This window comes from Heteronotia binoei, chromosome 4 (assembly GCF_032191835.1).
Source record: "Heteronotia binoei isolate CCM8104 ecotype False Entrance Well chromosome 4, APGP_CSIRO_Hbin_v1, whole genome shotgun sequence".
Classification (NCBI taxonomy): Eukaryota; Metazoa; Chordata; class Lepidosauria; order Squamata; family Gekkonidae; genus Heteronotia; species Heteronotia binoei.
This window is the reverse complement of record NC_083226.1, coordinates 38,770,299-38,798,040: the sequence shown is the minus strand read 5'-3', so window position 1 is coordinate 38,798,040 and position 27,742 is coordinate 38,770,299. Positions and strand designations below refer to the sequence as shown.

The following is a 27,742-nucleotide window of genomic DNA, read 5'->3' as shown; positions in this document are numbered from 1 at the left end:
CCCATGGACGGGGTTGCCACGAGTTGATTGTGACTTGACAGCATGTTCTTCTGGTATTACAAATCATGGTGATATTAATATTATGTTTGAGAATACATTTTCCATACCCCCAATTTACACCAGGGAGTAAAAAACATCCAGAAAAAAATTAAAGATGAGATGGGAAGAATAATTTCATTCATCATCATAATTTTGCTCATAATACAGCACACTGGTTAAGAGAAGGGTCTATGAACCAGAACTGTACTAGCTGAAATCTCACCTGAGCCGTAACTCATGTTGGATGATGTCAGGCAACTCCCTATTGCTAGTTTCCACCCCTCCCATCTCTAACAAAGGGATAACGCTAATAGCCTATCTTATAAGCTTGTCATAAGAAATGCTGAGACACAAGCGTGAAGGAACATGACAGCACTATATAAAAACTAAATTGTTTTTACTGGCATTTTCTGCAGGTAGTATCTAACACATTTATAGTCAATGTCTTTTTAAAAGTGTCAAAGGCATCTAAAACTATACTATAAATTAAAATAAGATATAAGTATATATTCACATACATGTAGAAGGACACTTGCCTCATTTCTATGAGCCGTTAGAAATTCCAGGGACCTGCACAAATAGCACCTGCATTTACAGGTGTATAGGTGAAGGCATAGAAGAACTCCTAGAGGGCAAATGATGCTACCTGTATCAGATCCCCAATGAGAGATCCTGTATCCACCAGTTGTTTCTGCTCATTCTTCAGTAATGGCTTTTTGCTTATCTTTGTCTCTTCTTTCTATACCCATCCACCACAATGCCCCTCCTCCAAGATAGAAATTCTTACCTCCTTCAAACTAGATGGCCACATGGCCGAAGCAATGAAGACCTGTTGCAAGGAAACTTCACTAGAGCCATTAAGGAAATTAACTACCTCCTCTGGGGACTTAACCGCATGTGTATTACAATATTCAATTAGTATTTTACCTACTTATTCATGACAGTATAATACTATCAATAAATATAAAATAGGAGCAGCAGAAAAATAACAGCATTTTAAAAATCCATTTTAAGTCCAATGAAACACTCAGAAAATAGAAAACAAGTGCAACTTAAAATGACAGAAATGGAATAGAACCCCCCCCCCAATGGAACAGAAATATCTTACTAAAATGACAGTAAAGATGGCATCAGGTGAGCCTCTCAGGGAAGACTATAACACAGTCAACAACATCAATAGCAATAAGGTCCAATTCCAAGTTACCATTCATTTCCATCCAATTCAATTCACCTCAAGGACTTATTACTCACATATGAATCAATCCAACAACTACAGTCTATAGTCAACATTAGAGGCCCTGTTTCTGATGCCCCCTCCACAGCATTCCAAGAACAGGCATTCTCAGTTAAAGCACAAAAATTATGGAATTCCCTCCCAAGGGAAACTTGTTTGGTTCCCCACCCCCTGACTTATCACTTTCTTCTGCCAGTAGGTGAAAAGTTTTGTTTTGTTGGGTGTTACCTCAGTGAACTTTACTCTAAGGAGGGGATGCAGCTGGGTGGGGGAAAGCCTCTTTGTACGTAGAGAATCCCAGGTTCAGTCCCCAGCGTCTCTATGTAAAAGGACCAGACAAGAGATAACTTTTTATTGTTTTAATATTGCTTATTATTTATTGTGTATTTTATGTTGTAGCTGCCTTGAGTCTGCATAGAATAGGCAGGATATAAATATAATGAAAATAAATGAAAATAAAAGACCTCTGCCTGAGACCCTGGAGAGCTACTGCCAATCTTGAGTAGACAATACTGACCTTGATGGACCGATGGTCTAATTCAGTATAAAGTAGCTTCATGTGTGTGTGCTTATATGTAGATGTCTATGTACTTGTGTTTTCCTGAATTGTTTTTTATATATGTGTGCATTTTAAATTTGTTTTTATGTTTAGGGTGTTCACCACCTTGAGGACTATGAACTGGGTGCAAAGTTGGCATAAGAATGTTATTATTTATTTCTGTAGATTTATAGTCCACCCTTTCCCAAAAAGGGCTCAGGGCAGATTCCAACATGCTAAAGCCATTAAAACTAACAATACAACATCAGAACAGTTAAAACAATTAGAGCAATACATCAAAATTAATTGTTTAAGACGGCATGGATGGTTATGAGCACATGAGGCATAATTATTGTGGGCAACTTCATTGCCCAAAGATGTCGGTAGTATCGGCCCCAATCAAGGTGGCAATCATTGCTGGGAGGTCAGTTAGATGGTATAATAAAATGAGGATGTCTGCTTGCCTCAACCATATTAATTCATGAATAAAAATGAATAAAAAAATTGATAGGAACAACCAGAGCAAGGCCTCTGAAGATGATCCCAAACATTAGGCAGTACTATATTAGTTGTCCTATGAAAACTCCACTAATACCATGTACCCAGTAGAACCCTCTCATCCAGGAGCTGTTAACTCTCTGATTGCAAGCTACCAACTCCAAACCCTTGTTGGGAGTCCAGCTGCACTCTGGCTATGTTGGCTGTTCAGCACTGATGGTGGAAGTCTCCCCACTTCCAAGCAAAACAGTTAATGAGGCCAGAGCATGGCACAGCTGATGGGACTAGGGTGCCTGTGCTGTCTGTTTCTTTTCTACTATTGCTTCTCTTCATGAAGAAGATGAAGATATTGGATTTATATCCCGCCCTCCACTCCGAAGAGTCTCAGAGTGGCTCACAATCTCCTTTACCTTCCTCCCCCACAACAGACACCCTGTGAGGTGGGTGGGGCTGGAGAGGGCTCTCACAGCAGCTGCCCTTTCAAGGACAACCTCTGCCAGAGCTATGGCTGACCCAAGGCCATCCTAGCAGGTGCAAGTGGAGGAATGGGGAATCAAACCCGGTTCTCCCAGATAAGAGTCCGCACACTTAACCACTACACCAAACAAAGTGAGCATGCACAACTTGCTTGCTGAGATGTACAGTGCCTGTGAAGAGGCAGAAGGATGCCATCTGAAGCTATGGTATAGCAGCATCCCATGAAATAAATGAGTGGGGGACTGTGCAGGGGAAGAGGAATGGGCCAGAAGGGATCCCACTACCACCCACACTCAGGAAGTAGCTCTGGAGCCAGCGCTTTCTGTGGGAAGCAACTCTTGCCAACAAAAAAGTTGGCTACCTCAACTTATATAGAATCCTCTAATTGACCTGGTGGTTTCTCTCCAGAGACAGCTATTTCTATTCAGATTTCTTGCTTCGCATCCCTCAGTTGTGAATACTTTGCCATCCTCATATGTTGCTGTGGTACAGTGAACCAGCTGCCTCAGTCTGTAGCTACACAATGAAGTCACTGAGGTCCCACAATCACACAGAAAAAAGCAACCCATTCCTGCTCCATTAACTTCTGCCCCACTGAAATCACACACGTTTTAAAGGAGAAATAATCTGTACACGCTGAACCAATGAACCTGTGCCAGTTGTCTTGTGCTATTTAAAGGAATATGTAAATAGTTAATTTACTTAACATCTCACCTAGACAGTCTAAAACAGTAATCAGGCAGGTGCCTTAAACCCCAGCAGGAAACACACAATGGTTATCTCTTCTTAATGATATTGTGGCTCCATTCTAACTGTACAGCAACAAAATGAGGGGCAAAAAGTCTTCAGCTACCCTGCATGTTTCCCTAAAATAAATTAGGAAGGAGGGCACCCAGGCAGACTTTTCAGATATTCTCTGTGCTTGACTTTTCCTGCTCCCTTACCCTTAGGATCACAGAGTTGAGTGGATCCAATTCCAGCCTCTTGGAACTTTGCAGCATGTACGTGGCAAGTGGGTGGTACGTTCCTAGATTTGTTAGCAGCCCTGCCTTATGCAAGGGTCTATTCTGCCTAAGACCCTCCTGGATGGTTTCTTTGCACCAGAAGAAAGAAAGCACCACTACCAGTGGAACAGAATTGCAGGATCAAACTCAATGCCTACTAAATTTACTGCCTGAATAACTCAAACTAATACTACTCACAGCTGCAAAAATAAACTTTTGCTTTAAAATAGAAATACTCCTTACTGCCAGCCAGAGGTATGGCCAAATTTGGGACTGGTTCAGAGTGAAGTTTAAGTAATGCATCAACTTAAAATAACCAACAATACAGCAAGTCCTGCTCCCCTGGAGGGGGGGAATAGGAGCTTTCTTTGAAGATGCCCATAAAAGTCTCCTTCAAAGAGACAGCCATGGTTCTGCTCACTGACTATATGCAATAGAAATTAATTTTGTGCAATAAAGTTCTTAACTAACTTGCAGTGTGTTGCAATATATATGATTGGCTGTTACAGACATAAGTATAAAAATAAAAATAAATGGCCCACACAGACTTACATACATTGAATGTTAAGCATTTAAAATGCACCAACACTTCATCCTCTAGTACGTGCACTAACATAAGCATTCCCACTCTAGAAATATATCTACTATATCACATCCCTACTTTCATCCCCCACTGGGATGGCAGAGCAACAAATCAAATGGATGGGTGTTGTTTACAAGGCTGCAGAGTGGATAGAACAAATTTGTGAAAGTAAAACAAACGCCTATCAGACATTAAAAAGGTTCTACAAAACAGTCATGAGACATGAATCCCAATTCATTTGCCCAGCTCTGAGATAGTACTAGCAACACTGAAATGTTAACCAAGTTTTCCAAGGCAATGATCTTCGTAAACACTTTCACTACCTGTTCTGTTGAGAATCCATTTTCCTAGCATATTTGACAATGATTATTTCTATCATTTAAGTATATGGTTAAAATATATAAATGTCACAATTCTCCCATTAAGAAAATGTTCATTTTAGCAAAGCCCTTTCCCCACCAAATCATCCCTTTAAAACCCTTTAAAATGCCATATTAATTACATTAATATAAATTGTTAGGAAAACATGGCTACCATATGTGTACCCTTTGGGGAATTTGTTCCTTCTTTGGAAAACACTGATATTAATTCCCAAAGAGAGAGTTAAGCTCATGCTTAAATCTATCTAACTGAAATAAATTGGTTTTAAAAGTGTTTAATGCTGGCTAGCCTTTCTTGCCACAGCAGCTAAGAGACAAGAACTAAAAGGAAGAAAGACCCTAGTTTAAATGTAGGTTCTGCCATGAGTTCACTAGTTGGTCTTAGACAACCACTTCCACCCAGTCCCCTCCCACTCTTCATTATCTTGAACAGGAGGAGAATAAGCTGACCTGCTTTGCAAGGTTGTTGTAAGGATTACTGAGAAAAAGCACATTAAGTGTTACGAACAATTGAAAACTAGATGACTGCGCATTATAGGGCACTATATAGATTCATAAGAGCCAACTAGTTTACAGGAATGTGCAGTTCCGAAATTTCCAGTTATTCTGGCAAATTTCCTACTTGTCACTTAATCCAAATTTTTAAAATCTTTGGTTTCACAATGGAATGTTCAAAAAATGTGAATATGTTAATACAATTCCTGATGCTAATCAGAGCACCATCTAGTCTGAATTCCTGAGTAGTGAACATATGAACATATGAAGCTGCCTTATACTGAATCAGACCCTCGGTCCATCAAAGTCAGTCTTGTCTTCTCAGACTGGCAGTGGCTCTCCAGGGTCTCAAGCTGAGGTTTTTCATGCCTACTTGCCTGGATCCTTTTTTGGAGATGCCAGGGATTGAACCTGGGACCTTCTGCTTCCCAAGCAGATGCTCAACCACTGAGCCACCGTCCCTCCCCAATGCATATAACTATACCTGATAATCCTATTTTAGCCTGAAGATATGGTAACTGAGTGTGGAGAAACAGCTACCAGCTCTTTCTCAATTGCCATGTCCCTAACTGAAATTACTCCCCAAGGGGTTTTCAGTTCTTCCATTCTGTGGCTCTTCAACAGCATACTCCATGGGAGGAAAAGTCACGGGTGAGGGCTGGAGTGAGGTACTGCATTGGATCAGGGAAGTGCTCCCTCCTTCCATCCTTTGCCTCCTCCTGAAACAACTTTTCAGTCTACAAAAGGGCTAAGTGACACACGTTCATATGCAAGGTGTAATTTGGCTCCATTGTCAAGTGCCTTTTCTGGATATTAAAACCAAAGAGAACCAAAAAAATTAAAATATGACTTGCTTACGCAACAATGCAAAGAACTGGGGCTATACGAAGAAGAAAAAAAAGAGGGACTCACTTTTCACTGCAAACACAGAAAGCAAACAGAAACTCATTGTGACATTCATTAAGGACAAAAGAAAAGCTAAAGGGATAGGAGTTTTCCAGACTCCAATGGGCAAACACTCCAACATCTGCTCCTTATCCTCAATTTATTGTAGCTTCTTTCACTGCTCCATCCTCAGGCTTATCAATGTTCCAGGTTTATCAATGCTTTCCTTCAGGCTTATCAATGCCCCCCCTCAACCTTCAATACACATCCCCCTCACATTTTAAGGATTCCCACCAACACTTCACGATTCTCAAGAAGACTCTTGCACAAAACGATTGCAGTGGTTTTCACCTCAAGGCTTTCCTCCACAAGAAGTCATCCCTATTTTCAATCCCCCCAAGCTTAACCCCCCACATTACCTCAGTTTACTTCTCTAGTTACCTAATCTAACCCGACGCCGCAGATGAAGGCAGCCCTTGCATCACCCTACACATATCTGATCGAGTATACACTTGCAAAGTCTCAACAAAGTTGCTCATCACCTAATCTAGGCATTATTCGCATCCCAACACTGTTATCTCGGCATTGGCTGGAGAAAAACACACAGCGCCTGGGCTTTCAGAACTCACCACTGAGAATGGGCTATTTCTCCCCTCGCCCCATTTAGCACCTAGCAAAGCCACAGACCCTCTGTTCCGTTCCGACTTTTGCCCATATCCCCCCCACACTGCCAGGGGCAGTTCAACCCCTTAGGGCTCCCAGTAACCCACACTTTATTAGCAGCACAAGCACCGTTCAAATTAGACAGGGAGCAGAAGGGGGGGGGGGGAGAGATTTCAAGCAGTATCTCTCTCAGAGACGTTCCAGCTAGAATGGAAGGCGGGGGGGGGGGGCAAGGGATTTCCAGACCATTTGAGGTTGTCTTTAAAATAACCGCCGCAAGGTCATTCACACAGGGCAAAGCGTCCCTCTCTTACACTCACGCACACCGTTTTTCAAAAGAAGGGGTTTGTGGTTTTGGAATGCCTATTGTTTAACCCTTTATAACAACGGTCGCATTAGGAAGGAGAGCTACAGACACTCCTAGAGAATTACGGTATTTTACACGGGGGAGGGGAAGGGGAAGGGGGGTCCCGTTGCCTTTCCTTTCCAACCTCTCCCCCTCCCTTAGCGCGCTTCCTTTGACTAGAGCTTTCCCTCTCGACCCCCGGGGATGCCCCCTCCCCTCTCTCCCGCTTTCCAGTTGCCCCCCCCCCCCCAATACCTCCCCCGAGCACCTTCTTCCCTCCACCACCAGACTGCAGCCCTCGCCGGCTTGCGCGCGCATACGCACCCCTTCTCCTTCCTCACGCAAGATGGAGGCAATCTGCACAGGGGCAATTGCGCCCCCCCGTTTGCCTGCAGTTGCCCTTCAAGGCGCCTGTGCCCTCATCGCCGCCGACCGTCGCGCCGGAGAAAGGCGCAGCGCGACCTGAGCCTCCCCTCCCGGCGCCTTCCTTCAGCTCCCGCCTTCGGAGTTCAGGCCGGCTGCGCCAACGCGGGGCGCGCACACACGAGCCTCTGCCAGCCGCGGCAACACAGCAGCCGTCTCGCCTTCTCTCGCCTTGGCTCGGCTCCCTCCGTGGGCGGGCTGCCGCTCGCGAGGCTGAGAAGCGCTTGGGGGAAGTGTGGCGGCAGAACCCCCCCCCCCCCCCCCAGGCAGGGCGGAGGGCGCGCGCGGGGTGACCGAGGCAAAGTCGCCGCGGGAGCTCCAAGCCCGCCAGAAAGCCTTTCGCCCGTGGCTGCCGAAGAAAGAAAGAAGACCCAAACTAGAGCCCGCCGCTTTCGCCCTGCTCCCCCTGCGCTTCACGCAGCCAACGCGGCTGAGGGGAAAGGAGGCGGAGGGGGGACAAGCAGAGGCAAAGCAGCCTCCTCAGGTTACCTCGGCATCCATTCGACTCAGACTCGGGCAGGGAGAGGGACTGCTGCTCTCTTCTCACCATCACCCCCCCCCCTCCCTCCCGCAATTGTAGGGAGGGAGCACGTGCTCTCCTCCCGCCTCTGATTTACCAGAATTTGCCTTTCTAAATCCCTGTGTGTGTGTGTGGGGGTGCGCTTGGGGAATACAGTGTTAAATGTTGCTTCTGTTTGTCACTAAACACTTTGTTCTTCCCAGGACAGCTTCCTCCCGCGGTATCTAAAAGTCAGATTACAGTACATGCATCTGGAGTGGACTCTAGTGTACATGCAGTTCATGTGCATGAACTGTAAGGCACCATGCAGTGCACAGCCTTCCATTTCTCCCAGTAGGGAAGCTGGGATGTGTTGTGATCTTATACTGTTTTTGTTTTGGTAGCATCAAAGTATTTCACATAGATTACCCCAGTCACCTTTACAACAAGGATGTATGGTAAATCATATGCAGATACTAGTTGGATGCTGAGAGATAAACAGTGTGCAGCTAAGGCTGACGACAGAGCTTATAACTGAACACAGATGCCAAACCAAGGATTTCCCATGCATAAGGTCTTTGTCAAATCACCACACCAGCTCTGGCTGCCCTACCCACCAGAGAAATCATAGTTCCAAATTCCAGTGAGGTAGCCATGTTAGTCTTCTGTAACAAAACACAAACCCAAAGAGTCCTGTGGCACTTTCAAGACCAATAGATTTACTGATGCATAGGTGTTCCTGGGCTACAGCTCACTTTGCCAAGTATGGATCCTAATTCCATAGCATAAGCATACTACAGCCAAATTTTAAAAAACAAAACAAAAAACAGTGGTGTTTAAATGCCAAGCAGGGCAGAAGACATAGTTTTATTTTATTTCTATACAAAACTAGCAGTAATCAAGGTAAACTGAGATATTAGGCAGGCATGTTGGTTCACAAAACAATGCAAAAACAAAAGCTGTGTATAACTAACCCAAATACCATAAAATGGTATGCAAGCTTTCAGGTTCTCCAGAACTCATTTTTAGCCTACATGTTGATAAAACACATTCCTACTAGTTTTCAAGCAAAACAAAAATTAATACAGTAAATGTAGCAGTAACTTGTTCACAAAACCAACAAACAGCTCTTCCAGGTCATTGCTTCTGGTTCACTGTAGTGCTTAATGCACATAGTTTGCATTGATTTAGTGCCACAATCCACCCAACACGTCATGCTAAAACAATTTCCTGAGAATCCCCAGCTTCCCTTTCTTTCCATTTGTGGCTAATTTCCCTGAAGACTATGCTGAGGCACTGGGACTATTGTGAATGCTTTCTCAGTAGTAATCACAAGAGACAGCATATCTTATTTTTATTTTTATATTTTGCAAACAGTTAATTTTGAATGTGGGTCCTTGTTTCTGCCAGAAGCAAGGATCATCATTTTGGCATACCAGATGTACCATTGTCTCCTTCTACAGATATACCAAGTCTTAGGTGACCTACACATTCTTCTCATGGTAAAAAGAACATGGTGTTTGGGCATCAGTCTCTCTCCTTCAGATCCTGAAAACTGCAGTGGATTTGAAAATGAGTTCTTTTATGCTGCCATTGTATAAACATAGCAACAGTTCAAAATTGCAGTCTTTCAACTACTTGCATTTAATGCCACTCAATGAAGTCATCAGAGCTGTGGATTACAGCCTAAGTTACAAGGAGCACACTTTTACCTGTGAGTAATGAAGGTGATGTCAAGGCAAACAACTTCTATTGTATAGCAGAGTCAGTATCTACAGCTTCAGGGAGGCTTGTTAATTAACTAGTACACAGAAAAACATTAACCCCTTGCAAATGTATCAAAATTCACTCTTTTCCTGCAGAGTTAAATGCAGGTGGTGTTGCTTTCTTGGCCCAAATGACATAATTATCTCACTGCTCTGATTTCCCTATTTCCTACAGCAGGGGTGTGTTTAATTAATACTAATTAGGCAGGAGACTACTAATAAGCCACAGAGGAAATCAAGGGCTGTTTCATCATGCACATTTTAATGACTTGTCTGTAATGCACATTTTGAAACAATTGCAGCTGCAGAAGGAAATTTGTCATTGAGAGAAATCTTTCTGAAAAACATTTGAGTCTTGCTTTTGGATATGCAATTGACAGTAAGAAGAGATAAGGAATGCTTCCCAGATTGCATAAGACAACTTTGCTTTAAGTCAATGTATGTTTACAGATTTTTGGGGAGGGGATAACAGAGGACAGTGCTTGGGTTCTGAATAGCAAGAATACAGCAGCAAGGCTGTACCATGGTGCAAGGGAATTTGATTGACAGTTTTTTAAAAAAAAAAAAAACCCTTAGGATTCAGATCTGTAAAACTTACAATCCCAGGTGGTTGGTTAACATTTTGAAAATGGTATATAGAAATGTATATTGAGGAAATAATATTTTTTTCTTCATTTAAAATATCTCATAATGCCCAAGGTGGCTTACAAAATATAAACTTAACTGAAATAAACACATCAAATGAAATACATCAAGTTAAAGGTACAACACTTTTGATATCAGAGACATTAAATGGTTGTTTCAACCAACATGTCAGAATAATTCTGCTTTGCACCTTTTATGGAAGGAAGAGAGTAGGAGCTTTCTGTACCACATCTGACAGTCTATTCCAAAATATGGGTGCAGCTCCTGAAAATGAGCATGCACAGGCTGTAGCTGAATGGCCCTCCCAAACAGAGGGAAGTATCTGAAGTGAAGTGCCTGATGAAGTGCCTTGATTGGCACATGGGATCATATTGGGAAAAGTGGTTCCTTAGATACGTAGTTCCCAGGCCATGAAGGACTTTAAAGATAACAACCAGCAGCTTGAATTGTGCCTCGAAACCAACAAGTAATCAATGAAGCTGCTGAAGCACATGTATTATATGATTGTACCAGCATAAACAGGTCAGTAATCTAGCATCAGCAACAGTGAAGTTTCCCAACCATTTTCAGGAGCAACCCGATGGATGATACAATAACATAGCTTTGAGGTTATAGTAGCATGGATCAGCATGGCAAGGGCAACCCAATCAAGATAAGGGGCCAGATGGCACTAACTATATATATATGGTAGAAAGCACTGCTAGCCATTTTCCCAACTTGCTTTTCCAAGAGCAACACTGGATCTCAGGTTGCCTGGAGATCTCCTATTTTTACAACTGATCTCTAGCTGGCAGAGATTAGCTCCCTTTGAGAAAATGGCTGCTTTGAAGGATGGACTCTATGGCATTGTTCCATGCTGAGGCCATTCCCCTCTCCAATCCACACCCTCTCCTGGATCCACCCCCAAAATCTCCAGGTATTTTCCAACACAGACCTGGCAACCCTAACTGGATCCAATGTTATTCCCAGCCTTTTCACTGAGTCACAGGAGTGTGCTATCAAGGGGGCAGCTTATGCAATTTGCCTTCTCTACCAGAATCACTTGGTCTTTATTGGATTGAGTTTCAGCGTGTTCTCCTTTAACTGCTGCTTCCAGGCACTGGTTTAGTACTGAGACTGCCACTTCTGGTGGCTTAGTTAAAGAGATGTATAGTTGCAGGTCATACACATATTGGTTGACAGCCAGCCTCTAGGCTCCAGGCAATCTCTGCCAAAGGACATACATAGATATTAAAATGCATCAGTGAAAAGATCAATCCCTAAGGGGACACCACAGGCCACTTTCCACTGATATGACTGCCTATCACCAACAGCCAGCCTTTAGGTTCTGTCAATCAGAGAAGAGTGGAACCATTTTAATGCCAACCCATTTATCCCTAGGCCTTTCAGATGCTCTGTTAAGATGGTACGCTTGTCAGTATCAAAAGCTGCTGACAGGACCAATAAAATCAACAAGGAGGAGTTCTCCTTGTCATTTTGCAACCAGAGATTCCACCAGAGCGATAAATGCTGTCTCAATATCAAAAACAGATCTGAAGCCAGACTGAAATAGGCCAAAATACTTGGCTAAACTGTGTTGCACAAACCTGGGATGAGTTTTTATTTGGCTTTCTTTAGTTTAGCTGCACACTTAAGACAGGTAAAAAGGTGAAGAAACAACTCAAATCAATTTGAAAAAGAAAAGGAAGGAAATTAGAAAATCTCAGAATTGTCACTGTGATTAATTAAAGATTATATAGAAGCCCAACTGCTTTAATAAAATTAGGAAATGAAGAATTATTAACCCCAAACAATTATTAAATGGATCTTCTCTCATCTCTTGATGTCTGCTACCTCTTAGCTTCAGTCCCAGTGACTTAATAGCCCTCCTAGTGCCCCATTACTCTATTTAAGACTTGCATTTTCTACATAAGGGTAATCTCCTTGCTATTTTTAGATGACCTACCTGGCATTAAAAGGTGTTCAAAATAAGTTTAAGCCTTGAGGAAGGCAGAAAACCCCTGAGGTGGCCAAGAAGCATCATGCCTTCTTTCCTGAGCATTCCCCCCCACCCCATGGTCTGGGAAAGCTTGCTCATGCTGAGGGGTTTTTTTTTTGTCAGTTCTAGCTCCATATAATGCTTTGGTTTATCTTCTGATTTCCACACACATTTTGTGCCTTTAGTTGTCACTTCAGATTTTCTGTCTCCCCCCTTTTCCCCCTAGTTCTTTTGAGACCACTTTTACCCAAGTGTTTTTCTAGAAGCTGATTCTGAGGCTCTGTTTCCCTCATACGTAATGTTCAGAAAGTTCTGTTCTTTGTCTTGCCCCCTCCCAGCCCACTTTTTTACTGACATGGTCAAACAACTTCTCCTATCCCACCTTGAAGAAGAGTGGTTTTATTTTCTTTTTCTTTTTATAAAAAGACATTACGAGTTGATATAGCACTAGTGTTTTGTAACAATAGGCCTTACAGGTTTTCTGAATTCCCAGCTTGTCTTTTTTTAAAAGCCTCTAACATTTTTCCTTGCAGAGATATGCCTTTTTCCTTATATCTCTATGTGGAAAGAGGCTAGAGACTTACTTTTAAACAAAAATTTAACCTGGGAATTCAGAGAACCTGTGAAGTCTATTGTTACAATGCTCTTGCAGTATATTGATATTTTAATGCTGGGGTGTTATGACACCATCAATGTGACACTACCAATGACTACAGCACCCTCGCTTGAAAACAGTTATTACCGAAACCATGGGTGGAAGAAAATAAACTGACTCTACAGCTCTGAAAATGCAAAGGGAGAACAAAGGTATGGAAGAATCATAGAACTGGAAGGGGCCTCAAGGGTCATCTTGTCCACCCTACTGCACAATGCAGGAAATTCACAAATACCTCCCCTCACACCCTTAGTGACTCCTGCTTCATACCCAGAAGATGCCAAAAAACCTCCAGGATCCCTGGCATAACTCGCCTGGAGAAAATTGCTTCCTGACCCTAAAGTGGCGATCAGCATCTCCCTGGGTGTATAAGAAGGGAACACGAGAACTAAGCACAGATGCAAAGTGAGAAATAAGCACTGATGCAAAGAACTTCATCCAAACATCCAAACCAAGCATTGGCCAAGAAAATCAGGAGTAAGCCAAAAATATGAAAAAGTCTGACTCTCAGAGCCTGGGCACTCAGCCAGGAAGCCGCTACACTCTGCTTTGCTGAGGACTCTCATGGGGTTTCCAGCTCTGGGTTAGGACATTCCTAGATACTTGGGGGTGGAGCACAGGGAGGATGGGATTTGGGGAAGGGAAGGATCTCAGTAGGTTATAATGCCATGGAGTCCACCCTCCAAAGCAACCATCTGCTCCCAGGGAAATTATCTCTGTCATTTGGAGATGAGCTGTCATTCTGGGATATCTCCAGGCCTCACATGGAGGTTGGCAACCCATTCCTGCAGAACAGCCTATCCACCAGAGATTCACTGTTTAAGAAACAGCAACACCCCTTTAGGTCAAAGTTTAGAAAGAAAAGTTTCCATTCAAGTCCATTCCATTTTAAGACATACTCATGGCTAAAGGAAACAAAACTCTTAAGTATTCTTTCTGTGTTTCATGAAAGTCTAATGAATCTTAGTAATTCATCAGTTGCACAGCAGAGCTGCAGGGAAGGTGGAAGTCACCTTCACACCAGCTTTCAATTCAGGACTAGAGGAATATTGAATATTATAAGCAGGCAAGGTGGTCTGGCTGCAAAACAACACTTTGCAAATCAGGACAGTCCAGAATAATTCCTCTGACTTATTAACACCTTTGTATGAACTCTGTTTGGGGTAGTGGTGGTGGTATATATAGCTTTGCAGCCTATTCCTAAAATTAATATGTGGAAGTCCTGCTGTTTTTAAATAGAAATTAAAAGTAATGCATGCTTAGGAGACAACATGCACACTGTTGCTGAGCTGTTCCCAGGGTTGCCAGAGATGGGGATAGGGTGGCCAGATGGGGATGGGGTGGCTAGATCCAAGTTGGGAAAATCCTGGAGATTTGGGGATGGAGGCTGGAGAGGACAGGAACGCATTGGGTACAATGCCATATAGAGTTCATTCTCCAAAGCAGTCATTTTCTCCATGGCAACTGATCTCTGTAATCTGAAGATAAACTGTAATTCTGGGGGTTCTCCAGGTCCCATCAGGAGGCTGGCATCCCCAGCTGAACCCCTTCAGACCAAAGAGGTACTCACTGCTTTCTCATGCTAAAAAAGAAACAAAACCTTTCAGAAAAGCACATCAAAAGGAAGTTTAGACTACAGTTTTCCCCTAACGTGCTTGTTTTGTACATACAAAGAAATCTGGAGATTTTAAAAAACAAGGGGAAATCACAAACATTTGGTCACCATCCAAGGTGGTACAGTCCACCAGTAACCAATTATTTACAGGGGGCTGTTACTCATGACTCCTGGCTTTTTGTTCTCACTTTAACATTGTTGGTTTATTTAGATCACGGGTGGGGAATCTCCGTCCCGAGGGCTGTATAGGTCATTTGGTGTGGCCCTCAGGGATTGCTGGACCGAACTGAGCCATGAGGCAGCCTCCCTGGACCAAAGAGTGGGTGATGGGACCTGGCTGGCCAGCAAGGATCATGGGGACCTGCCATGCTGTGCAGCAGCCTCCCCAGGGCCAGGCAGGGATCTCAGAGCCCAGATGTACTGTGCAGCAGCCTCCCTGGGGCCTGGCTGACTGGCCAGAATTGCTGCAGGGCCTGGAAAAGTTACTATCACAGTTCAGTTTGCACTTCATTATCCCAGATGGTGTGGCCTAATATGCTAATGAGTATGTAACCTAATATGCTAATATTAGAGGATATAGTCTAATATGCTACTGAGTTTCTGCTGGACCTATGCATTTGCCTAGCGTGGTGGTCTGGGTGTATGGGTGTGTGTGCGCCAGATTAGGATCTCCCCACATGACTTCAAATAGAAAAAACAATTATTTGCATTAATTTTGCTGGCCTGAATCATTCTCCCTCAGCGAAGCACTGTTTTTTAAGTTGATAATTTTTTATGGCCCGTGAATGATGTTATAAATATCCATATGGTCCTTGGCAGAAAAAAGGTACCCCATCCCTGATTTAGATGTATAGTGTGCTCTGAACTGGGGAGTGAGAAGCAAGCGTTTCACTGGGTTGGAAACTGTATAACCTGAACAGCCTGTCAGCATAAAGGAAAATAGGAATTGTACTGCTGATCCAGTCTGGAAGCCAAGATGGAGCAAAACTGCCACGTGGATGCAGGCAGGGCTTCTTTTTGAGCAAGAACACACAGAAATGCAGTTCTGACTGGTTTGGTGTCAGGGGGTGTGGTCTAATATGCAAATGAGCTCAGCTGGATTTTTTTTCTACCAAAAAAGCCCTGGATGCAGGTATATGTGCCAGGTAGCTGGAATAATCTAGGATACCTTCCACACACTACGTTAAGCAGCCCTATTCCTCTTGCCTGCAGAGATACAAAAGAGCAAGGCAAGAACAGTGGCTGGCCCTGCAGCAATTTTTCATCTCCCTTTACACTTACAAACACATAAACACCTCTGCAACCCTCTTGCTTCCTCCTCCTATGACAATGCAGCTCTTATCTTAAGGGGGAAAAAATGTATTCAGAGAAGTCACACAAATTGTGTTGCAAACCTTGGAATGCATAATGTGCTGTTGTCAATCACCCTAATTATGTTCCTTTGCTAGGGTTGCCAAGTCTTATCTTGGCTGGGCACATGCTGGGAATGCTCTAGCATTTGGGTAAAAACTCTATGGGACCATAGAGTTTTTACCTGAAGGCTAGAGTGTCCCCAGCATGACATGCCCAGTGCAATGTTGTCATGTGGCAACAGAGTTCTTTGGGGGCAGGGATCTCCCCGTGGCAGCCTGCTCCATGGCGGTGGGTTGGGGGCCCCCAACTGGGGATCCCCCACACCCAGTAGGAGCTTGGCAGCCTTATCCTTTGCTTTTAAAATTGTACATCAGTAAATAGAAGAAGACATCCCAAATAGGGTTCCTAGCTCTGAGTTGGGAAATATCTGGAGATTTTGGGGGTGGAGCTTGAAGACGGTGGGGTTTGGGGAAGGGAGTCCACCTTCCAATGTGGACATTTTCTCCAGGGGAACTGAGCTCTGTTGCCTGGAGATCAGCTGCAATCACAAGATAGCTTCAGTTACCACCTGGATATTGCCAACCTTAAACTATTCATGCCATGTTATATGATACAATATGGCCCAGGCTAACCTGATCTTGTTGGATCTCAAGAAGCTAAACAGAGTGAGTCCTAGCTAGTATTTGGATGGGAGACCTCCAAGGAATACTAGGTCTGTGACATGGAGGCAGGCAGTGGCAAACCACCTCTGGATGTATGTGTGTGAATGATATAATTAGGACTAATAAAAACAGGGTTGCACTGTCATTGTATATTGCGTTCTGAAGAAAAGGCTAGCTCAGATCTTACCAATACATAACCTTATTTTAAGATATGTTCCCTTAAGAGGAAGCTCCTGACCTGGACAATACAGTCTTATTTCACTCACTGAGCTTTACTGAAAACACAGATATTTGAAGAAATTATACAGAGACCACATAGTTATAAGAACCCAGTGAGGTGTTAAGTACTTCTGGCCAGATTACATTACATGAAGAGTCTCCTAGATGTCAATCAAAAACACCCACTTGAAGGGTTTTGCTGAATCACATTAGAAGTCTTGAAGAAAGTGAAACACATTTGGTCAAGAGCCTGTTCTGACGACTCTAACAGAAAGAGAAGGGTGGTCTTACTAGTCTTAAATATGTCTGATGTTTCCCTCTACCCAAAATAATAGTCTACAAGGGGATTTTTAAAAACCCTGATCACTTATAGATGAAGCCATTTTCCTTTAACATTGTTTTTGTTGGGATGCTTGACTGTAAAAGTAGAATTTCTAATACCTGTAGATTTTAATATCATGTTTGCAGGTAGTGTAGAGTTACCAGGTCCCCTCAGCCACTGGCAGTGGACAGATCCAGTTTGGGAAACTCCTGGGGATTTGTAGCTGGAGCTGGGAGGACAGGGACCTCAGAAGGGTTTAATGCTATAGAGTCTACCCTCCAAAGTATCCATTTTCTCAAAGGGAACTGATCTCTGTAGTCTGGAGAAGAGCTGTAATCCTCAGGTCCCGCCTGAAGACTGGCATCCCTACATTATCAGCATATTCTAAACACACTGTAGGTAAATTAACTGAAATTACCCTTTAGATCTCCAGATGAAGCAACAGAAAAAAGCAACTACAGCTTCCTCTGCATAATCCCTATGTGGCTCATTACCTCCACTGATGTGCAGCATCCTCAAAATAAGGTTGCTATGGAAGGATATTATCTATTATAAAATATTAGCCGTGATAATTCTTGAGAGCTATTCAGTCCCCTGAAGAGGATTTTTAAGAGATGGTTTGAGAGCTGTTGGACAAATCAATATTTAAAAGACACCTCAAGTTGCAAACACAATAACCAGCATAACCTAGATCAACTGAAAACTTAGCAAATGCTGTTACACACACCCCTTATACTTTCTACTGCCTATGTTTTCCCAGATTCCCAGAGATAATCTGCATATCTTCTTTCAAATGTATTGGCTCGTTTAGATCAGCCGACCATACACTACCATCTCTAATGCAAAAAGAACAGGCAAAAATGGTATTTCTTTTGAGAAGACATGCTGTACATAAAGTTTGCAATTCAGAATGATAAAATTAATAACACCCCCGCCATATTTCACATTCACTACAGGCATTCTGTTGAATTCTGGAGTCTGGAAGATTAATTGTTTCTCTTCCTTCCCTAGTTCCGACCAATGAACATTAGCTGAACCACACATAGCATTTTCTGTAAAATTATGCTTAGGGCTTTATTTGAACAGGAATGCAGTTCCAGCTGGCTTGGCACCAGGGGGTGTGGCCTAAAATGCAAATGAGTTCCCACTGGCCTTTTTCTACAAAAAAGCCCTGATTATGCTGATAATGACTTCTTTGGGTAATGATGAAATATGCCATCATGTTTCCTGAAAGAGAATTAAAATGTACCCATGCACTGATGCTCAGGTGGACTCTGAAATAAGAGCAGTTTCTTCATGCTCTGAAGTTGCCACTGCATGACACTGACAGCCAAAAGTAAATTAGCAAAGACAGGGGGTGCCGGTGACTTCAAAGGACACCAACAACAAACATAATATGGGAGCCCAGAAAAAGTGATAGACAGGAACATATGGCTTACATATACACAGTCTTTTGGAATGCAGTGAATTTATTGGTGAACATATGATCTCTGTGTGAAAGCATTTGTCTGTTAGAGATCAGGGGAGGGGGGAACTAAGCACAGATCAGATTTCTGTTTTGCAACTGAAGTGACAGGGTGCTCACAATAAGAGTAGCTAATATCTTGTCAACCGAATATTCCCAAGAAACAATAAGCAGCAGCATATGTTAGCTCACCCAATCCCAATTAGATGAGAAAAAGGAATGAATAACTAAACAGCTGCAACATTATGTCACCCACACATTTCCTCCTTCCTCTCTGACTGGCAACTCATTCACTTTTCTGTGGAAAGACAAGGGAGGGAGCTATTAGAGCAACAGTGGAGAAAAACTCTTGACTGATCTCATAAGACACAGGCAAGAACTCAGTTTAAAGTCTATCTTTTGGCACCAATGTTGGCGAAGAAATTATATTTCTCTGCCACCACTGCATCCACAAAGTGTAGGGTTATAAAACTCTTCTTGGTGGTTAGGAGCTGTTGGGTTCTGACCTTTGGGAGGAAGTGAACTTCTTGGTGGTCAGACCAGCTTGCCTAGCATTTTTTGGTTACAATATCTCACATATGTATTAATTTGGCCTTGATATTAGCAGTGAGAGGGTCAAATGGTGCCGGGGTGCCAGCTTGTCCATTGTGTGAGAAACTTTTCAACTTATTCAGTTTGAAGATATAGTCAGGATTCTTGGACTTCTGAGATTTACCATCTGCTTATATGACCTTTGTTCCTTAGAACTGAGAGATAAGGTGGGGATATGGGCTGGAACCATCAGTGATGGTATATCTTTCAAGTCTAGCAGATTCTTGAAAGGCTGTGGAAATCTTGAACTGGTACTTGGAGACTGGTGCTTGGAATGGATGATGGACAATAAACTGAAGCTTAATCCTGATAAGATGGAGGCACTATTGGTGGGAGGAAAGTTTGACCCAGAAACTGGGATATCTCCTGTTGCAGGCTGCAGCCTTCCCTTGGTTAAAAAAATCTTGCTGTGCAACATCTAGTTTAGATTAGAAAACCAGAGTTGTGTTGTGGTTGAAGTGTCATACTAGGAGCTGGTTTTGTGTGGTGGTTAAATGTGTGGACTCTGATCTGGGAGAACCAGGTTTGACTCCCCATTCCTCCTCATGGAGCCAGTTGGGTAATCTTGGGCCAGCCACAGTTCTCAGCAGAGCTGTTCTCTCAAGAGTAGCTCTCTCAGAGCTCTCAAGCCCCACCTACCTCACAGGGTGTCTGCTGTGGGGAGAGGAAAGGAAGGAAATTGTAAGCCGCTCTGAGATTCTGAGAGAAGGGTGGATATAAATCCAATCTCTTCTTCTACCTGGGATGACCAGGTTCAAATCCCTATTCTGTCATATAAATTTGCAGGTCAGTCACATGCTCTCAGTCTAGCCTATCTCACAGGAGAATGATGCAAACTGCTTTGGGTCTCTATTGGCAAGAAAGGCAGATATTAATGAAGTAAATATGAAGTTAATAAACAAAAGTAAATAAATTATTATCATTACAATGCACTCTATATAGGGCTACCCAAATATCTGGAAACTACAGCTGATCCAGAATGTTGAGGCAAGAATGCTAGTGGGAGTAGGCCATATCACTCCCATCTTGTTCCATTTACAGTGGCTTCCACTTTGCTTCTGGGTATGATTCAAGGTCCTTGTATTGGCCTTCATAGCTTTATAGGGCTTGGTACCAGCATACCTTAAAACTACCTACTCCCATGTTAATTTTCCCAAACATTAGGGTTATTTTCCAGGACCTGGTTTTGAGTGCCCCATCATCTGAGGCAAGGTAGGCAACACCCAGAGGAAGGTCTTCTTTACTTGTGGCACAAAAGTTGTGGAATTCCTTTCCCAGGAAAACATCTTTCAGGCCATGGTATCTCTTCATCTGCTCATCATCTTCTTCATAGACTCAGAGGATGCTTAGCTGACTTCATTGGCCACTGTGTGCGGCTAGCTGGTATCAGATTATGCTTGTGAGGGGCTGGGCTAGAGTTGCTGCCCCCTACCTCAGCCACAAGCAGGGGATGGGGAGTAGGGCTGCCAGGTTGGAAAACTGCTGGAGATTTGGGGATGGAGCCTGGAGAGCACAAGGACCTCAGTAGGGGACAATAACATAGAATCAATCCTCCAAAATACCTATTTTCTCCAGAGGAACTTATTTCTTTAGTCTGGAGATGAATTGTAATACTGGGGGATCACCAGGTCCCACCTGGAGGCTGGTATCTCTACTAGGGCTGTCATGTCTGTGTTGGAAAATACTGGAGACTTTGGGTTGGATCCAGGAGAGGGAAGGGTTTGGGGAGGGGCCTCACATAGGGTTGCCAATCCCCGGTTAGGGGCAGGGGATTCCCTCAGTTTGGAGGCCCTCCCCCTGCTTTGGGGGGGGGGAAGTGGGGGGGGAGGGAAATGTCTGCTGGGCACTTCTTTATACCCTCTGGAGACTAATTCCCCTAAGGTATAGTGGAGAATTGATCCATGAGTATTTGGGGCTCTGGGGGACTGTTTTTTGAGGTAGAGGCACCAAATTTTCAGCATAGCATCTGGTGTCTCTCAACCTCCCCACCAAGCTTCAAAAAGATTGCATGAGGGTGTCTAATTCTATGAGTCTAAAAAGAAGGTGACCCTATCCTTCATTATTTCCTAATGGAGGGAAGGCATTTAAAGGTTGTGCAGTCCCTTTAAATGTGATGGCCAGAACTCCTTTCAGAGATCAATCGTGCTTGTCACACCCTTTCACCTGGCTCCACCCCCAGTCTCTTGGCTCCATCCCTAAAATCCTCAGATATATACTGGCAACCCTAGTACAGTGCAATAGAGTTCATCCTTCAAAGCTGCCATTTTCTCCAGGGGAGCTGAGCTCTGCCAGCTGAAGATCAGCTGTAAAAGCAGGAAATCTCCAGGTCCTACCTGGAGGCTGGCAACCCTAACTACACCCGGCTGAAGAAGCAAAAACAGCAGTCACCAAGCCGGCAATATGCTCTCCTATGCCGAACAGCCCCCACTGTTAACTGCTAGCCATTATTGCCTAATCTCTTTCCTTTATGGTCTGTAAAGTTTTCACTAGTCTGTGGCATAGACAGTAAGAGAAATATTACTCAGATTAGAATTCTTGGCATGCCCTCTCAGGGTTTGCGTCACTTTTTAAAATGAATGCACTTTATTAGCGTGCCCCTGAAGTTGCTACACTGTTCTGTTTGTTTTAACTACAACAGTATTTCGCTGATTCTGCTCACAATGCAACAGGAACAACACTGAGTCAGCTTCCCTATCGCAAAGCTCTGCCAGTGTCATTAAAACCTCCTTATTTAGTAAAGGATCTTCATTAAAAAGTGAAACTTAAAATAAAAAAAAAACAAGCTAACAATGGAAATCCTTTTGGGTGGGGTGGGGGGGTGGAGAAAGAAAACATCCAGTCTTACGAATTTGCTTCAGTTTCAATTTTCTGGTTTACTTTCCGTAACGTAGGTGGGATAATTGAAATAGCTGTGACTACACAGAGATTAGTGGATAACTTTTTAAAAAAATCACTCCCCCAAGATTTAATTAATGAAAACAGTAATACATTTTTGAGGTTGAGTTCTGCCCTTCAAGGCGATTTTGCTTTCTTGGATATTCATGGTGTTAAGTGAATAACTAGCCAAACTCCCAAGATATTTCACTGGAAAACTAATTGGGGCACTTGTAATATAATCCAAATCAGAGTTGCACCATTCCAAATCCACTGAAGCCAATGGGTTTAGAAGGGTGTAAATCTGCTTGGAATGTTAGGGTTGGTCACTGGCAGGGGATGGGTGGTAGGGTTGCCATTTCCAGGTTAGGATACTCCTGGAGATTTGGGGATGGATGTTGGGGAGGACAGGGGCCTCAGTGGGGTACAATGTCATAGAGTCCACCCTCCAAAGCATCCATTTTGTTCAAGGGAACTGATCTTTGCAGTCTGGAGATGAGTTGTAATTCTGGGGGATCCCCAGGTCCTACCTGGAAGCTGGCATCCCTACATGGCATCTCAAGTAGCAATCAGCAGTCTGAGCATAGATGGAGAGGGGGAGAGGGAGGGGGGAGAGGGAGAGAGATTTTTGATGTTCCACAGAAGCTGTAAGATCATAGCCACACTTCTCCCCATGCTTCTTGGTTTGTCTGAATATAGGAGGAGTATGTTCTTCTAATGCAGGGCCAGAAGTGTCTCCCCACTTCAGTCATAGACATACATCCTGAAAATTTAAGAAACTTACAGAGCAATCCTAAACAGAGTTACACAGCTTTCTAAACCCATTAAGTTTGCCAGTCCCCAGTTGGGGGGCAGGGGATCCCCTGGTTTGGAGGCCCTCACCCTGCTTTAGGGTCATTAGAAAGCTGAAGGGGGGGAGGAGGGAAGGCATTGTGGGGAGGCAGGTTACTCACTCACCAAGTGAGATTAATTAAAGAAAAAGTAAAATCTCCCAGCTCCTGATACTCAAATAATAATTAAAAAGTCTAGTACTAAATCCAGGTTCACAATATTGAACAGAGAGATAAACTACATGATAACTGGCAACAGATTTTTAAAAAAATCTATTTTAACTTGGTAATATTGCTGCCATCCGTATCAGCTCCAAAACACAAGCTACCTCATCCAATAAGAGTTGTTACAAAACATTCAGGGAAACAAGTTTGCTGGCAACTCACCACTGCCACAGTTTCCTCCTCTGGGCTTTCACTGAGTTCCTTGGGACCCACATTCAATATCTCTGCTTCTGTGAAGAAAGATAGATTGCATTTTTAAAATTAGTTCTGTCTACAGGTCGTTACAGAAACCACAATAAATTAATAATTATACAAGTTTAAAAGAGGAATATATTAACACAAGCTTCAGTCTGACAGAAAACAAAATGTTATGGATTTTTTTTTTTAAAAAAAATCACCTGACTACCTCTCTATGCTGAAGGGAGCTTGGAAGCTGCATTTCCTCCTGAAAACAGCCATTCATGTCACATGGCATTGTGAGAGGACTTTCTAAAGCAGGTTGTAATTGCGACGACACCATTCAAAAGAATAAAAGGCACACACACACAAAATCTGCTGCGCCTGCACAACCATTTGGGCATGCCCAAAGCAGGCCAAACACAACACAGACCCCCAAACAGCAAGAACAGAAGAACCATTTTCTTTTAAGATAATTGTCTCCTATCTCCCAATTGGGGAGAAAAGCAGGATCTAAAAGAAACAAGCAAACACAAAAAGTAGATGAGGGGTTATATCAGAAGTTTCGCAGGTGATGAATAGAAGTGAAAAGTGGTGACTGAAGGTGTTTTCTAAAACCCAGATTGAGCCAGTATTAGATATGAGGGACTCTCACTTGCTAGCAGCAGAGCATATTCAAAAGGAGAAATCGACCATCTATTTCTTTAACAGTCAGGGCAACTTAAAATAAGCACAGGTTCCCACTGCTGCAGATTTTCTGTTTTTCTCATTGCCCTTAAAGAGGCAGAGGTCCTGGCCCTCTTGCAATAGTCTTCTTGCAATACAGTGTTCAGAACATTACAACTCTGTAATTGGCATGCAGACAAGCTGCCAGAAGGAGGTAAAGCTGGAAATGGGGGGACAGAACAAGACTGGTTGGCTGGAGATGGGAAGGAGAGAAAGAACTAGGAAATTGGGAGAGCCTTTGGAGGTTGCCAGGAAAGGAAAGAGGAGATTGTGGAGAAGGGAGAAATGAGATTCCCCCCCCCCCCCACAAGTTGCTTGTGGGATGCGCAATAGAGTGTAACATAGATTCTGGTGGGTAGCCATGTTGCTCTGAAGCAAGAGGATAAAGTTTGAGTCCAATGACACCTTTATGACCAACAAAGTTTAATTCTGGGTATCGCCTTTCATGTGCATGCATAATTCATTATAAAAAGACAAAATAGGCAACATAAAGATGTTTTAAAACATACTGCAATTCAAAGTTTGAGTGAATTATGCTAGCCAGCATCATAGAATTTTTTTTTAAAAGATCAGATGAGAAGTTCAGAATTGGAGGTCAAATGTGCTATTATTGTTACCGTGGTTAATTTTTATTGGGCTGGGTTGCAGGGAGATTAAATGAGGCCTAGCTGCTGCTGGGCAGCTCCATCAGCACTATCTAACCGGGCGGCTTTTGATCCCCTTGTGCGCTCTCTGGCTTTACACTATGCCAAGCACATTGCTGACTTATTTGTTTCCTTGTATTCACTGTTGATTTCGGCTACTGAATAGTGTTTTGGATGGCTGAGGGGACAGCAACAATCAGAGAGGGGGACAAAAGAATGGGAAGAGAGTAGAGCTAGCGGCCCATTTTCTCAAAGGTGCAGCAAAGGGCTTGAGGAGGAGGTTAAGGGAGGGGTCACTGAAGATGAATGGAAACCACACCTGCCAGTTACAATAAAGGACTGATCAGATGTAACCTCCACATAGTTGCAAAATTAAAAATTAATATTCTGATCTTGTGGGAGGAGGAAAATATTCCAATTTAGCCTTAATTTTTTTTTTAAAAAAGCAGCTTGCACCACTCCAGATTTAATACAGACGTGTGAAATGGTGTAGCTCTGCGATGCAACAAAGGATCTGTTTTGACCTCCACTGCTAATCCCTGTGGGATCCCCAAGACCACCTGCCATGACCCACTCAGGCATTGCTTCATTCTGCTCAAAATCTGCTGGAAGCATGAATTAGTGCTGGATGGTAAACTCTCTCTTATCTCAACTGCTGTATCATAAACTACCAGGGCGTTTTAAAATTTTCTATTTTAAAAGCCCTGTAAACTACTTATTGCCTTCCCAAATAAGAGTTTAACATCTGTGGATCATTCAGGACCTCCCATTATTTTGGACACGTGTTTCATTGTCTCATTCACTTTCAAGCTGAAGTGGCTCCCAATGCCATTTTAATAAAGCATAACAATGAAAAACGAAATGACTGCTTTTCTGTAGGATGATGCAGCACAGATTTGGGGAGAATGTTTTATAAAACCCTTTATAACCTGGGTGGGTGGGGGTCAGTTATGCCACACAAATTGTGAGTGTGTTAAGCCAGGCAAAGACAAGGTTAATAATTTTCAATTAGAAGAGCAGATGTGGATTGCATTTTCTTCAGCACTGTGTTCCCACACAAAAGGAATAGGTGTGTGCGCGCCTTCTAGATCAAATAGATAAGATAGTTCTTCTAGCATTTTGGAAGTAAGCACTGGATCTAATTGATTAATTTCAATAGACTTAAATGGGTGTAACTGTGTTTAGGATTGCAGTGCTGGATTTGCACAAGGCCTTAAACCACAAGGAAAAGGCAGGGTGTAAATATTTTCCCTTAACAATTCAAACAGTGTAATACTAAACAGATTAATATGCTTAGAATGGCACTGCAAGATTAAAAAGAATGTAAAGCACAATGACACCCCATTGAGCCAGAATAATAATAGAGGGCTATAGGTGGTTTGAAAAAGGCATCACATAGTGTGATCCAGTGGTTACATGAGGATCTGGGAGACACAGGTTTGAATCTCCACACCATCATAGAAGCTTGCTAGGTGATCGTGGGCCAGCCTCACATGCTCTCAGGCTAATATGTCTCATGGAACTGCGTCCAGAGTTCCCTCGTTTTAAGTACATAAATATGCCTTTCAGCGCTTTCCTCTGGAAAACATGTGTTTGTGTTGTTTCAACCAGATCTAAAAGATGTTTGACCAGGAGGTAACAGTGAGATAAAAGAACTCTTGTTCAGAAGAAGAATAAGATTGGGATTTATACCCCCCCCCTTCATTTGGAGTCTCAGAGTGACTTACAATATCCTTCCCTTCCTTTCCCCATAACAAACACCCTATGAGCTAGGTGGGACTGAGAGAGCTCTGCGAGAATGGTGACTGACCCAAGGTCACCCAGCTACCTGCATGTGAAGGAGTGGAGAATCAAACCTGGTTTTCCAGGTTAGGGTCCACCAACCACTACACCAAATTGTCTTCATTTGTTGTTGTTCAGTCGCACAGTCGAGTCCAACTCTTTGCAACCCCATGGACAAAGTCATGCCAGGCCCTCCTGTCTTCCACCATCTTCCGAAGTCTGCTCAAATTCATGTTCGTTACATCGGTAATACTGTCCAGCCATATCATCTTTTGCTGTCCCCTTCTTTTTGCCTTATGTCTTTCCTAGCATCAGGATCTTCTCCAGAGAGTGCTCACTTCTCATTTGGTGGCCAAAGTATTTGAGCTTCAGCTTCAGCATCTGACCATCCAGTGAACAGTCTGGGTTGATTTCTCTTAGAACTGACTTATTTGATCTTCTTGCAGTCCAAGGGACTCTCAAGAGTCTTCATTTACACAGGTAGAAATGAATGCAGGAAGGGGACTGTCATGACTTCATCCTAAACCAAATGGTGCCTATGGATGCAGGAGGCATGTATCTGTAGCCTGCCATCATGCATTGGGGACCTTGCAGTTTGCAGGATCTCTTGGCTGCATGGACAGTGCCTACATTAATATAGTTGTACACATTGTGACCATTTTCGCATACAGCTTACCACGGGGTCACATTCCTGTTCTCTCCGCAGCGTCCATCGGATTTCCCATTATCTGCCCCGAAGTTACAGGAAGCACCGCGGCTTTTGCGTAGCAAACGTAAACCGCTAAAACCCAGTTTACGTTTGCTACGCAAAAGCTGCAGCACTTCCTGTAGCTCCGGCGCAGATAATAGGAAATCCGACAGATGCTGCAGAGAGAACAGAAACGTGACTGCGTGGTAAGCTGTGTGCAAAAACGGTCGTAGACTCCATTCTCAGTAGCATTACCAGTCTCCAGGAGGTGGCTGGAGATCTCTGCAGCTGGTCTTCAGGTTACAGAGATCAATTCCCCTGGAGAAAATGGCTGCTTTGGAATGTGGACTCTATAGCACTACTGAGGTTCCTCCCCTCCCCCAAACCCCCACCCTCCCCAGGACCCACCCTCAAACCTGCAGGTATTTCCCAACCCAGAACTGGTTCAGGGTTCAGATAAC

At 43.3% G+C, this 27,742-nt stretch overlaps 1 protein-coding gene across 3 annotated transcripts in view; it reads right to left on the bottom strand.

The window, feature by feature from the left end:
- Positions 1-27,742, bottom strand: part of PALM2AKAP2 (PALM2 and AKAP2 fusion) — a 163,062-nt gene that overhangs the window by 89,094 nt on the left and 46,226 nt on the right. For all 3 annotated transcript variants that reach the window (XM_060237148.1, XM_060237151.1, XM_060237146.1), the window contains one exon: positions 23,427-23,494. In XM_060237148.1, coding sequence (XP_060093131.1) covers positions 23,427-23,494 — 68 coding nt within the window. The remainder of the gene's footprint in view (positions 1-23,426; positions 23,495-27,742) is intronic.